This window comes from Diabrotica undecimpunctata, chromosome 7 (genome assembly GCF_040954645.1).
Source record: "Diabrotica undecimpunctata isolate CICGRU chromosome 7, icDiaUnde3, whole genome shotgun sequence".
NCBI lineage: Eukaryota > Metazoa > Arthropoda > Insecta > Coleoptera > Chrysomelidae > Diabrotica > Diabrotica undecimpunctata.
This window is the reverse complement of record NC_092809.1, coordinates 75,546,209-75,562,222: the sequence shown is the minus strand read 5'-3', so window position 1 is coordinate 75,562,222 and position 16,014 is coordinate 75,546,209. Positions and strand designations below refer to the sequence as shown.

The 16,014-nt window shown below is 31.7% G+C and overlaps 1 protein-coding gene across 1 annotated transcript in view; it reads left to right on the top strand.

The window, feature by feature from the left end:
- Positions 1-1,468: 1,468 nt before the first annotated feature.
- Positions 1,469-16,014, top strand: part of LOC140445508 (regucalcin-like) — a 37,053-nt gene continuing 22,507 nt past the window's right edge. Inside the window, exons 1-2 of the mRNA XM_072537561.1 lie at positions 1,469-1,589; positions 15,760-15,974. Coding sequence (XP_072393662.1) covers positions 15,794-15,974 — 181 coding nt within the window. The 5' untranslated portion in view covers positions 1,469-1,589; positions 15,760-15,793. The remainder of the gene's footprint in view (positions 1,590-15,759; positions 15,975-16,014) is intronic.

Here is a 16,014-nt window from a genome sequence, read left to right as displayed (position 1 = left end):
TAGATTTGATAACATGGCAACTGGCATGGCAATTATAGTTGCTATAATCAAGTCCTCAGGACCAGCAACTTCATGTGGAGTCGTACGTTGCCATGTTATCAAATCCCCTGGTAATTTTAACATCCTAATATATAAGACTAAATAATGTAAACCAAATTGTAACCAATAACTTTTAACGGGTTTTTACCCATAAATAGAATATGAATTCCGAAAACGTTTTGTCTTCATGACATAGCCCGTTTGGGTTTTTAAATTATATACCTTTTATAAAGGATTTTAACAAAATTTTTTGTGATACATGGTATACAGCCAGCTACAGGAACTAGTTTCCTTGTGAATATATAAAATGTTTAACTATATTTTACTTTTATATAATTACATTAAATTAATGTATTTCAGGACTGAATGTATTGTTCCTATATTTTAAATTTTCTCATATTTTCTACCGATAAATATTAACATCAGTTTTATTTCCCTCCGTCTATTTTCATTTCAATGCCCTATGGTCACCAATCACAGAGCAAACACTGTCAATAATTGTATAGTAGATACATGAGTTTTTAACTTCATTTACTTTAGATCATTTCTGTATAATTAATATCCATAATTAAGGTTTTTATATTGGCCATATTATGTGTTCTATTTGTTGTTCCTTACGTGTGTCTATTAGTTATTTCTGTTGATCACCAAATACTATTTCATAATGGTGATATTCCTTCGTTGACAACTTTCTTTAGCGAAGTTTAAAGACTAAACAGTGCCTCTGGGTTCCTTAGTACCATGAAAAATCCAAGCTGGCTAAGATCGTATACAAAGGGATAAAGTCAAAAAAAGCCTTTTGAAAACGTAGAGCAAGGAATTAATTTTGCTTAAGTTAAACCGTGTCGTTTTACCAGTATTGTATTCACATATGAGGGCGATGACCGGAAACTAAAATAAATACAAAAATGAAGACAGAATGAATTTTAAAGCACTATGCCAATACTCATTTATAGGTAAAATGGAATTTATAGACAAGTTTCCACTGAATAATTGACGACCTTGACCTTGAGGAAAAATATGAACCCGAATAAAAAAGATAAGATTAGTATTTTAAAGATAAATTAAACTTACGACCGAGTAAACTTTTTTTAGATATTGGGTAAGGCATTGAAATACATACATACCAACTCATACAGAGTGACCAACTTATGCGTAGGATACATTTCAAATAGTTCAAGTTCGTTCAAGTAGAACTTGACTTTTTAAAAGTTTTTTTTTTTAAATGGTTTGATGAATGTCTGTCTATCCTATCTTAAAATTTGTCCTGGTCCTCACTACATTTTTCGGTTAAACCTCGGAGTTGGTATAGAATAGACAGTTTGATGTAGGACAGATTGTAGCGCCTATAAGGCCTCCTCTACACGTCGACAGATCATCAGCAGACGTCATCTACGCATGCGTCCGTAGATGCGTGGACATGCCCCGAAGCCTCCCGCTCACGCTGAAACCCTTTGTTGCTACTGTGGCCAGATTTATTTTCCTCGTGTCGTCAATCCAATCTCAAAGTGTCGCCAATTTTCGACAGATGTCGCCACTAGTGCCTTTAGGTATGATCTGATTTATAGCAACATTTTTTAATAGGACTTTTCATCGATCCCCATATTTTCGTACTGTTTTCATCAATGACATGATACGTCACTTGTTTTTAAATAAATATTTTTTATTTAATAACAAATCTTTATCCTAATTATATGTTAACATTCACTTTATTGTTATTTATATTACTAATCGATATATCGAAATCCGATTTAGCATGCATTTATACTATATTACTTATCTATGTGCGTTTTCTTTCAGTAAACCAAAACAGTTTTTTAGGTTAGGTAGCAACGCAGGTTGCCGTCTTAACAGGCACATAAATAGGTGACTTTACAACACGTTTTCGGTTGGCGACCAGTTAAATCCGGTTAAATGTGTAGTTGACAATATCTGACGTTGTTGACGTCAGAGATTGCAACATACGTAATTAGATGAAAATGTGAAATCTATAACTATTTATGAAAAAATGACTTGTGCTAAAAGTATAAAATCGCTCAATTTGCGACTTGTGATTTTCTTAAATTTTTTGTCGCAAAGATTTGTTAAAAGTAGCCCAATTGGTGATAAATCGCCCAATCTAGCCACACTGTTTCGGACAGCCAGTGCGGATTCACGACTACAACCGTTTATAGCCGATGCTAACCTAAGTTTTGAATATGAGTCTGATGTTTTGAATGAGAAAATGTTCAGAAAGGGCAAATCCAATAAGCTTGTGCAAAATAGTTATAAAAGTTCAGACTAATAACTAATATGATTTCATGAATGAATCATTGGCAATCAAAAAAAAAGGCGAAATAACAACAAATAGAGAGGAGCTTTTAACAATAGTAGAAGACTGCTATGGAGAACTTTATAAAAGCAGACGGATGAACCAAACACAGCATTAGACAAGCGATGAATAAAATGAAATCCAATAAATCACCAGGAGACGATGGAATTGTTATCGAGGCTGTTAAGAATGGCGGTGAACCTCTAATGAGGAAAATAAAAGATCTCTTTAATCTATGTTTGACAAAGAAATCCATACCATCTGAATGGAATAGAGCCAAAACAATTCTTCTGCGCAAAAAAGGAGAAAAAACTGATCTGGAAAATTACCGACCAATCAGTCTGTTAAACCATCTTAATAAACTTTTCACGAGAGTAATCACTACAAGATTAGACAAGAAATTAGACATATACCAAAGTAGAGAACAAGCTGGATTCAGAGTAATGTTGCCCAAAATCGGTCTTGGTCTTGCAGTCTTGGTCTTGTTCTTGCGTTTTCGCAAGACCAAGACCGCCTAATTTTAGCAAGACCAAGACCAAGATGACCGTGCAAGATTTGCGCAAGAACAAGACTAAGCCTGCGAGACTCTTGCGTCTTGCAGTTAGGACGGAGTGTCATTTTAGCGAGTATTGTAGTTCGGGTATATGTTTAAATACTCTATGAGACGCATAAAAATATGTAATAAAAATTTAAAAAACTGGACTTATGGGCATTACGAACAATACCATAAACATACATCAAAATCATCAATCAAAATATTCATTAAAAACAACACATTTGACACGTGCTCAGAGATCATAATTACAATGTAAAAATAAAATATTTTGTACATTATTTTCCAGCATACGACTTCTTCACTCTGAAATTAATTGTCCAGATTTATAGCCGCCCTCTAATTATAAAATAATCTTGCATTGATACGTCAACAGTAATATCGTATCGAAATTTTTTAAAAATATGTCACCTTAGCTATAATAAATATAACACTTATTATTACGGACACCCACTTTCCACTTAATAATTCAATTTTTTCCCATTATAATTTAGTTAGGAGGAATCTAAATAAACAAATCTTATCGGCCTAAGACTAAACATTGTTTCTGCTGAGTGTGCGATGAGATCATTCGGTTAAACCAAATTTGCTGAAGGAGCGCGATAATATTCAAAAGTTTATTAATAACAGATAATGTAGCTTACCGTGTAAACAAAATACCGAAGTAACGATATATTATAATTCTCGGTTTGTTATTAGATACTTAGGGTATTGAATAGTAACGGACATAATTTATAGTAGTAGGTACTTTTTCGACATCACTAAACTTCATTTGACAAGATTCAAATAGTTTTAAAATAGTCGGAGTAGTGAGCGTTGGAATTATAGTTATAAAAGACGTAAAAGCAAATTTGATGAGTTTTTCGAAATAATTTATGCATCCCAAATTGCTTTGTTGGAATTGTGCCTACATAGAAAGGTTAAAATAAAAATGAAAAACAGAAACACTTCAGGTTTAAGGAAGCATCTAATATCTTTTCACAAAAAAGAATTACAAATATTTCTTCCTGAAAAACCAAAATTCTGGTTCCTAAAAAAATATTCCTACTACTTTATTTTGGTAAATTAATGTATTTATTAAGTAGATATCTCCTTAATTTAAAATAACTTCTTTTGATTATCATTACTTTCTTACCTATTCTTTATTTTTTCAAGTTAGTTTTTTATATAAAAGTAGAGCTAAGATTGTTAATAACATTTATGTTGCTTTAATAAGTAGATTATAGTTTGTTATCTTATCACCTAAAGAATATGTGCCCTTGATACCTGTATTTGGATTTTTGCCACGAACCAATCTTTTTTAAGATTTCCATTTCATATATGGTGGAGGTCCATCAATACCTTTCTAGACAGAAAATGTAAAATACAGTCAAGTTTATGTCATTAATTTGGTTTTTTTGTGTTTTAACTATGTTTGATTGACTTTCAGGGGGCATGGTAGATAGCTGGGTTAGTTACAGCATAGGCACGGATCGCTTAGATCGTGGCTTCAAACTTCCCTAGTAACGTTTAATAAATAGCAATAGGCTAATGGGTAACTGCAAGACTTGCAAGACTCTTGCTGCAAGACCAAGACCAAGACCAAGACCGGGAGTGCAATACCAAGACCAAGACCAAGACCAGGTGTATTGGCGCAAGACCAAGACCAAGACTGTCTAAGTCTCGTCTTGTTCTTGCATTTGGACAACACTAATTCAGAGCAAACTTTGGAACCAACGATCACCTACAAACAATAAAACAACTCATCGAAAAATTTATAGAATATAACAAGCCCTTAGTTTTAACATTCGTAGATTTCCACAAAGCATTCGACTCAGTAGAACTCGACAGTGTTATAGAAACACTAAATATATAAGCACTCATTGATAGCCGATATTCGAGACTAATATGTAATTATATAAAAATGCGACAAGCTCGATACAACTACACGCTAACAGCAACCAAATAAAAATCCAAAGAGGTATCCGACAAGGTGATACGTTGTCACCTAAACTTTTCATATCGGCTCTAGAAAAAGCGATCAAAATCCTCGAATGAGGTGACAAAGGAATAAATGTGGACGGAGAGATGCTACATCACTTAAGCTACGCAGACGATATAGTTCTAATTGCAGACGATTTGGGACAAATAAAGAAAATGTTGGAAGAACTTAGTACAGCCTGTCATAAAATAGGTTTAAAAATGAATATAACAAAAACAAAATATATGACGAACTTAGTACCAAGTAAACACATTGAAATACAAAATGAAGAAATAGAACTGGTAGACAAATATATATATATATATATATATATATATATATATATATATATATATATATATATATATCTGGGTCACGAAATTAAGATAAGTAAGGACAATCAAACAACCGAAGTATCCAGAAGAATAATACAAGGATGGGCAGCCTACGGAGCTCTTAGGAACGTTTAAGAGTGACATCCCAACTAATATGAAGAAAAAAGTTTTGCTAAAATGCGTGCTACCGATGATGACCTATGGTGCAGAAACATTATCGCTCACAAAGAAAAACGCATAAAAACTAAGAGTCGCGCAGAGAAGAATGGAGCGATCAATGATAGGGGCCACTCTGCGAGACAGGATTAGAAACGAAGATCTACGAGCTAAGACCAAAGTCATAGATATCATTGAAAGAAGCTGTAACTTAAAACGGAAATGGGCTGGACACGTTGCCAGAATGAAGGACGGAAGATGGACTCGCAAACTAGTTGATTGGATACCAAGAGCCGATAAACGTAGCAGAGGAAGACCACCAACACGATGGCAAGACGACTTACGAAAGACAACAGAAAACTGGATACATCAAGCACAAGATAGAACACTTTGGAGACAAACAGGGGAGGCCTACGTCCAGTAGTGGATTAAAAGAGGCTGATGATAATGAAAACAAGATTCAGTCAATATGTTTTGATGTATTCAAACTTATTTTTTGTGTCCAAATTTTTAAATATGGTGAATGAATGGATTATTATTAATTAATGAATATACTTAAAATATACAAGATGTATAAGATATTTCTGTTGTCATTATTAATAACATTTCAAGTAAAAAGTTTATTTTTTTAAATGTTAGGGATTTCAATCTAATGATTTTTTATGAAAAAAATCATATAATTATTTTTTCATATAATTATGCAAAGATTTGAGACTATTATGACAAAACAAGTTAATGCAAGTATATAATTATTATTGTTATTATTTCCAACGTAATGAGCAACGTACAGGCACCAAAACATGGCTTCGAACTTGAAACTGGCTTCATTTTTCGAAGGTTTATTAAATGAGCATTACCTGACCTCTCTCTTTCCTGGTCTAAGGTTCTTTTCTTACTATATCCAATATTTCGCCTATTTTTATAGGCATCATCAGGAAAAGTTACAAAGATGGTCATTATGTATCTTTTACATATAATGAATTAGTTTTTTACTTACTAAGTGAGGATGTTTGTCTAGATATCTGAGTTGAAGCAATACATAACCATAAATAAAAACTAAAACTAAGGCACAGAAATTACATACATTTGACGTCCATAATTTAAATTAAAATATATAATTTTAAACTAACTAACAATTTTTTATCTGACAGATTCATGAATTAAAGTAGGTTAGACATTTACTCGATGTACAGTTTTGTTTTATATAAATAGGTAGTTAGTAAAATTTTTGAAATATTCTAAACATTGTTAAATTTTAAGCTTGTCCAAAATGGTTCAATTGTAAACTGCTCAATATTAATTAATTCATGAACTCATATTAGTTATTGTCTTAGCTTTTAGAATCATTTTGGATGGGCCATTGGATTTGCCCAAATTCCTGATTATTTTTTTATTCAAAACATCGAATACGTATTCAAAACTTCGGTTGGCGTCGACTATAAATGCTTGTAGTCGTGAATCAGCACTTGCTGTCCGGAGACGCAAGTCTTTGTTGCGTGTCACAAAAACCGACACCAAATGGATTCGGAGACAGACACATCGACTGATGTTAAATGTTAAATACCTACCTTACAATCCATTTTGCAGATGTAGGTATATGTCGGCTGACGCGTCTGCTGATTTATCTGTCGACGTGTAGAGGAGGCATAAGATGATATGAGTCGCATTAAAATTTCGGATCATTAATCAAGCCGGTGTCTGTACAGGTTTACCTTAGTGACACTGCTGTCTTTTTAGCTCTGACTCTCTTAATTAGAAATTCCCGGCAACTTTTCTTGTTGGCGAAATCGACAGCGTTTGTACACCAGTCTCCCGAAAAATAACTTCCACAATGTTTTTTACAATCAACCAATTTAAGTTTCCAGCCCATTGATGATCTTCGATAAAGCATTTTTTTTTGTTATAAAGGAACACTATTTGTCGCAAAGCGGTTTATGTACGTCATATGTTCTCGTAACTTACTCTTTCGGTAGAGAATCCCTTGGTTACTAAGTAAAGCTATGATCGGCAGCCATCTTCTAAACGCAGAATTTTACCAACTCTAAACTACTAATTTTTTAACTTGTCCTATCGACCGAACTTTTTGTTAGATATTGAAGGGATTCTTAGTCATGCTGAGGTCTTGGGAGACACGATGAGTTATCTTCTTAAACAGTAAAAAGATCTTATTGTATTTCAATAGTCGTAATCGTACCGAATCTGGTCTTTCTATATATCAAATTTGACATAAATTCATTGAAACTCGGTCGGCAACTACCCGTGTTGATAGTTCTTGCTGCGTATGTATCATTTGAAACGGCATATAGGGTAAGACGATTTATGTGGATAACCTTTGGATTCCTTCTTGGTAGTTTCTTAATTCGATATAACACATCTATTATTCTTTTTTTAGTTTCATACGGACTTTACCATTGTCTTTGAAGTTTTAGGAGACAAGTCTTGAAGTCGTTGTAGATTTTATAGCCGGATAACATCACCTTCTTCAAAGATTCCATTCATGGATCGAGAATTATACCAATCTTTCATCCTATTACTGACTATCTGAATAAATTTCGGACAAAATCATGGGTCTTGTTCACCCTTACTTTGTTTGGTCAACTTATTCTTCTCCTGTGAAGTTTTCTTCCGAAGAGTTGCAATCAAACTCAAGGTTAGACAAATGACGGACTTCACGAGCCAACATGAAACATCAGAAGTCTAGCCAGTGGTTTCTTTTACAGTCGATTGGTAGACCATCAGGAACAAATGAACATATTGATCCTGAATCTTTCTGATGTTGGGATACCCCTTTTGAAAAATGTTTGCCCTCATTCGATTAATTTTCTAGAACCATTTTATTGGACTGAGGATGCAAATATGTCGTTCTGGTCTTATTGACATCAATCCATTGGCAAACGTTGGAAACGTTTTAGGAAAAGTGTCGATACGAAATTTCGTCCTTGTTTTAAGGTAACGCCAAACCTGCTAAAAAATTATTTAACCATAATATCTGCAACTACAGAAGCCTCTTTGTTTGGCGTTGTATAGGTATGCTTCAGTCTATATATTTCCAGCATCAGTTTCTGGGAACGATCCTTAAATATCAATGGCTACTCTCTCCATAAGACTACCATTACAAGACTACTTTTTACATCTTCAAAATTAATGCCAAACGCACAGCATTCAAACCAAAGTAACTAATGATATTAGAAAAATGGTAAATCTGGCAACATTGCAAGCATCAAATTTCAACTCTTCATATTATATTGCAAAAAAGGTGTATCCTTGTTTTTGTCTAATTCGGAGCAATTAAAAGTAACAAAGTTAATGGTGTCTTTCGATTGTATTTTATCTCACAGATCAGCTACAATTATGCAAATCTGGGTATTTTCAGAAATCAGTCTAATGGGCAGTCTGCGTGACTGCACATTAACACTCTGTATAAGGGAACATAAAAATCAAATTTATAAAAGTGTTTATCGTTATACTAAAATAGATCATCAAAACATTTTCATGTATCCAATCTACACTTTTATCAAACTAGTTGTGGAAAACTTTGTCATTAATCTATTTGCTTAGCTAAAAGAGGTTTGTGAAATCGTAATACAAAAATAAAATTCTTGTTCAAATTTAGAATAATCTTATCTCAAGTTCATATGCAGTGATATAAACCATTATTACTTAAACATTTGGTTAGGTTTATTACATAACTTTGTCCCAAATATTCCACCAATAGTGTTAGTACTTTATATGGTGGAATCCAGTTTTTAATATAAATATATAATAAAAAATAATAAAAAAAATATTATTACATCTGAATGACTGCGGTACATAGGGTGAGTACCGATCCGACAAAGAAAAGATTTTTTAAATAAAAATTCTGCCGGACGAATTCTGTCAAAGCAGTCAAACCAAGACGTTTTGCTAATATAATATCTATATAATTTGTATATGTCTCTAGACATTAATGTGACGTCATTCCATTTTTGAGGTCACGTCAATGAGTGTTTATATCTTCCGGTTTTATTTCGTCTTTAGGCCTTCTGGCACTTAACACTTTATACTGTTGCATTTGAGATATTTCTGACTAGAGTGTAGCTTGAACCATGTATCTCATAAACTACACAAATCTAAGTGAGTCATCCCACTGAGCCATATCAACCAGAGAGGTCTACAGATACTAGGTAAAAATATAAGTAATATATTCGGAAAAATATTCTTTTATTTTTCCTTGGAAGATGATTAACTCCGTACCATTGACTTAGATTCTTTAGCCATGAGGTCTTTCTTCTACCTCGGCCACGTTTGCTTGGATTTCAATTTTGTCTTCGATTATTCGCGCAGCAGATTATCGTTGTGATTTCTCATAATGTGTCCAAAATATTCCAGTTTTGTTTTCTTGATAGGGTTAACAATTTTGGCTCATTTTTGCATTTCGTTCAATACATACTCGTTCGTTTTTGTCAGGCCACGGAATTTTAGCATTCCTCTGTATGTCCACATTTCGAAAGCCTATCAAGGACCAACTTTCAATGCTATATAAAATAATACTGAAAACATGATTGTGATTGGTCTTAAAAAATAATCATCAGATTATAACAGTAAAGTTGTCTCAGTAATTCTATTGTAAATCATGAAGAAAACCCAGGAAAAACTCATGATAATATCCCGACATGGTAATTGTTAATATCAAATTCTAATTTTATATGTATATGAGTTAATAGATAAATAAGTTATCCTTGATATGTTGTTGACTTACTAATGTTGGTATTTTCTTTTCATAATTCCTTCTTTTGATATTGTCAACTAAATCCCGCTACATTCTACCGATGAATTTGCGACGCAATTGGTTTCATTTAGCAAAACAAGAATAACTTCTTTTAGTTTTATCTTTTCACCATCTGTATTTTTCATGGCTATAAATGAATTATTAAAAACATAGAATTTAATGCAACAAAAACAAGTTTAGATTTTTTTGAAGCTGTTTTGTTTTGTGACATTTTTGTGGTGTTTAAAATACCTTTATTTTGACTTTTCGATTTTCATGTCAAAAATCGAATAGAAATTAAACGAATTAATCGTTTAATTTATTTTTTGAGAATGTAATTTCCTCTAATCAAATTAACTATTTTCAAACCAACGATACTGCGATCTAACGATACTCGAATTTTAGAATGAACATTTTCGAGTGGGTTCATTACCTATATTATAAGATTAACATTTGGACATGCATGCTATTCCGAACATATTTTTCGTTATAGAAGTTGTACAGACTTAGACCTGGGAAAATTGTGAAATAAAAGACAATGTGTCAAACGTGTGCACGTGTGACAAACGTGTGCGAAAAAATATATCAGAATTTTGTATTTAACAAAAACCTAAGCTTCTTTAAGTACCTTATACTTGTTAGTAGAGTTCTTATCACAGTTAAATATAAAAATTTAAGGTTAAGCTTATTTGTGTTTATATTTATTGCTTATATACCTTCTCATCCCAAATATTATTCTTTTATGGTTTGTACTCGTAAAGTCGTTACTTATAGTTAACGCATGGGTATTTTGTGAACATCATTTATAGGTAAAGACGTGTTTTTATTACATACCTATACTATAAATGACTGACTGAAGGACTAATTGGGGCAGTTATAACAAAACTTGTTACCTTATAATATGTATTACTAAATCTTTCACTATTCTGCATAATGTAGTTAGTCTATATTTGATATCTTTCTCATAACTTACTTGATTTCTTGTGGAATATTGAAGGTAATTAAATCTTTGTAGTGCCTTAAAGCCACTAATACCTTTAGTATTTGGAAATGGCATTATTTAATCATATGATTGGGTTTAGTTTGTTTAACAGTAAAACCATATTCTTAACCAACTCTTTTAGGTTTTTTCATTATTAGAAATTACTTTTCATATGCAGCTGTGATGAATCTATGATTTTTCTAATAACAGTTTTATTTACTCGATATTATAGAATGTTTCTCATTAAATATTTTTGTAAATATTAAACATATGCGTAAGATAATACATACTTACAATAAACGTTTAACTTCGATTAAGTTTCGTCGCACAGACTTAATTTAAGTGGCATTAAGTGAATCGTGGCAAAACAGTATTGGGCATATATGCCTGTCTGAAAAGCATACCAAAAACCAAAAAAAAAACCGAAATAAACCCAAAACTCTTGTTTACATCAAGCGGACTACATTTTGTGCTAGTTTTGTTTTTATTTTCGGTCCTTTTCCAATGGTTGTTACGAGGAAGTGAAAGTACAGTTTTTACCAACTAACTTGTTTAGAGAAAACGATTTGTTGTTGTTAGTTATCTGATCGACAATGAAGTCCTTGAAAAAGAGTTTATTCCTGTCATGCATAAAACTCATTGCATTATAACCAAACAACTTGAGTGTTTGGTTATAATTGGTCTTCTTGTTAAATTATGTTTTTAATGTTACTTTAATTTTTTATCTAATTGGTGTCAAACAATTGACAATTTCTTTGATGGAATCACAATTTTTTTTGGTACCACAATTTCTATGTTTCCGGAAGGCATCAATTAAGGTACATATTTCTTTAGCAGTCCACTGTTTTTTTGAAAATTTCTTCCATCTTCTGACATGATCCATTAATTTTCACTAAAACCTGTAAGTGATGTGGAGAAACTCTTATGACCAAATTGGTACCAAATTCGTATTCAGACTAGTAAGCGACAATAATAAATTCAGCATGACCGTTTCCACTAATAGACCAGTGTCAAAGCCTTTAAAAAAGATAAAAAGTCAAAAAAAATTATAGTAGAATGAAACCTATTGGAAAAGAAAGAGAATATGCTAAAAATGGAAGAAAACATAAATTCCACTCCATCCGAGGTCGGGAAGTGGGAGGGGTGAGTTTTTAAGGGTACAAATCGGTTTATCGCGATTTTCGGCGAAACTACAAGTGCTATGGAAAAAAGTTAAATAGCAAAGTTGTAGGTAACAAAAAGATCTACAATTTTTGTATTTGCACTTTTTTCACATAACCTCAAAATTGTTGTGGAAATTTCAAAAAACTAAGTTTTTGATTTTTTATTTTTATATTGTACAAAAAATTTTTTTTTACTTTTGGTGAAAACTTGCCTTAGTATGTACCAAACACACTGTAATTTTTTGGAATTGAAAAATTTATTTTTTTACCTGATATTGATTTAATATCGAAAAAGGACACTAATTTTCGATCGAAAATTCACGCGTCAAAATATCAGCTTTTTTAAAAAAGTCGGTGGGCTTTTTGTTCGTTGAAATCTCTACTTTCCGATAGTGTAAAAAAATATACATTACTATGGAAAATGTTCTCAAAAAACGCAAAAAACGAAGAAAACTCGAATCGAAAATTTTTTTTCATCATTATGTACAATTTTGAGATATTTATAAAAATTAACACTGTAATTACTCATGTTCCGTAAGATTTCATGGTACATTGACAAATAAAAAAATTATATCAAGATATTGATCTTTTGGTCCTTTTGATTCAATTAAATGAAAATAATAATGACATTTATTTTTTAAACCAGGTTCTAGAACTGTAAAAGATCAATTTTTCACGTCGAATAGTTTCAGATATGAATCTTGCAAAAATATTATTGCATTTCTGCATTGTTTTTCAGGTTGCGATACAACATCTGGATTTGCCGGGAAAGGAAAGAAAACTATCGTAAATTCATTATTAGACGCTAAAAATTTGGCTAAAAAAATGTCAAGTTTGGCTAACATTTTTTATGAAAAAGATGCAAATAAACAAGATATCGCAAGAAATGGATTACAATTAATTAAATCTATAAGTGCAAAAATGATAAGCTAACGCTGAATCAATTACGATTTCAAAAATATCAATTGGCAAAAATTAAATCATCTTTCGTATTGGCAAATCTTTCACTCACAGAAGGTGAATTATTACAGGGCGTATTATCAGCTTCAAACATGGCTGGGCAACGAACTGACAGCAACAGATTGGGGCTGGAAACAACATCAACGAGGCATTATATCCAAATTTACAGAAAAGGAATTGATCCCGGAAATACTGCTCAAAACTATTTGCTGCAGCTGTGAAACTTGATGTAACAATTTAAAATGTGGTTGCCGAAAACATGGTTTGAAATGCACAAATTTATGTTCAAGTTGTCACGGCTCAGAAAAATGCTCTAATGTGGAGGAAAAAGCCTACGAAGAAATTAATGATAATGATTCTGATGAAATTGTGGATGAGGAAGTAACGCAGACAGGAAACAATATTGGAGATGAAGACGGTGATGGTCTTGAAGATTTCGAAGATCTTCTAGAATCAGAAGGCGACGAAGGAATGCCATCAAAGAGGCAAACATTAATGCCCTAAAAAATATTATGATAAATATATACATCATAAATATATATATTGTAAGATTTCCCATGACAAAAATTAAACATTAATAAACCAGCTTTTTAATCGTAAAAAAAATTGTATAACAGTCACATTTTTTGATGAAATTCCCTTTATATCCTTTCTTGAATATTTTTAACAGCTATTTTCACATGTCTTTTTGCAATCTTAATTTCCCATGACAAAAATGAAACATTAATAAACCAGCTTTTTAATCGTAAAAAAAATTGTATAACAGTCACATTTTTTGATGAAATTCCCTTTATATCCTTTCTTGAATATTTTTAACAGCTATTTTCACATGTCTTTTTGCAATCTTAATGTTTTGTGGATTTATAATTTTTTTATTTATCAATGTATCATGAAATCTTAAGCTACATGACTAATTACAGTATTAATTATAAGAAATATCTCAAAATTGTACATAATAATAAAAAAAAAAATTCGATTTGAGTTTTTTTTGTTTTTTGCGTTTTTTGAAAACATTTGCCATAGTAATGTATATTTTTTTACACTATCGGAAAGTAGAGATTTCAACGAACAAAAAGCCCACCGACTTTTTTAAAAAAAGCTGATATTTTGACGCGTGAATTTTTAATATTGTTCTGAAGCTATTTTCTTGTGGCATTTTAAATTAATTTATATTTAAATGGGAATAAGCCACAATTAAAGGTTAAAATACGTTTATTGACGTTTCAATTTCCACTTCAGAAATCGTTCTCAAAATACAAACATCAATAAACGTATTTTAACCTTTAATTGTGGCTTATTCCCATTTAAATATAAATTAGCGTGAATTTTTAATTGAAAATTAGGGTGGTTTTTTGATATTAAATCAATATCAGGTAAAAAAATAAATTTTTCAATTCCAGAAAATTACAGTGTGTTTGGTACATACTAAGACAAGTTTTCACCAATTTTTTTTTGTAGAAGATAAAAATCAAAAATCAAAAATTTAGTTTTTTGAATTTTCAACAAAATGGGTGTTATGTGAAAAAAGTGTAAATACAAAAGTTGTACAGTCTGTCCCAAACCCTTCTTTCAGTGAGTCACTAATTTTGACGTCATATAGGATTTTAAGAATGTCGAGAATTATTGCATGACATTTTAGTTAAATTTGACAGTTGCAGAATCGTAATCTCTCTTTTTCTAATTGAAAATAATTTAATAATTGTAATATTAGTCTTTGTTCTTTCTCGATATATCTCGGCATATTTAAAATATTTTTATGACAATAAATACAAAATTAAATTTTCACTGTAAAATGTCTGATAATACTAACCTGGAATGACAATTATCATTTTATCAGTTGACATTGTGAAAGTACTGTCACGATCGAGACAATCTGCGTCAAATTATATTTATGCGCATCATTGATTGGATATCTATTTAGCGTATTCTAAATTCCAACGAATTATACATCCGTAAGTAGAATTAGCTTTAGGATAAATAATTTTCTAAGCTCTATGTATAATAATCACAGACTCACGTTTTTTTCTGTTACTTCTAGCTTAATGTGTAAGAGAGAATTAGATCAACTATCACGCACTGAAAGAAGGGTTTGGGACGAACTATAGATCTTTTTGTTACCTACAACTTTGCCATTTAACTTTTTTCCATAGCACTTGTAGTTTCGCCGAAAATCGCGATAAACCGATTATTACCCTTAAAAACTCACCCCTTCCCACTTCCCGACCTCGGATGGAGTGGAATTTATTTTTTCTTCCATTTTTAGCATATTCTCTTCCTTTTCCAATAGGTTTCATGTTACTGCTTCTGAGCAGGACCCGAAAAACAAAACTCCAACTGTTACAAAACACGCAAGTCTTCAAAAAATTTGCAAAAAGTTACAGTTTTGTTTTATTTTAGAAGCTAGTTTGTGTTTTGTTTTTGTTATAATCTTAATTATAATCTCTGTGAATTTATGTAGTGTAAATTCATGACTTTTTTTATTGTTTTGGTGGAATGTTTCATAAACATAACTCACTCTAATTGTCTGATTAAAGAAGAGTCTCTTTCTTTCAGGTCGGCAACTGTTATATACTTACCCGAACACAAAATGTCCATACATGATGTCTCTAACAAGAAATACGAATTTATTCCTATAAGTGACCCTTTGGATGTCGGAACTCGAATTCATTATGACGAATGTACAAATAACGCCTTTTTTGTAGATGTCCCGAACGGTAATGCTTATAGATACGATTTGGCATCTGGCAACGTTACAAAAACTAAAGTTGGTAAGTTTATTGAACTGAATATTGAATGACATTGATGTAT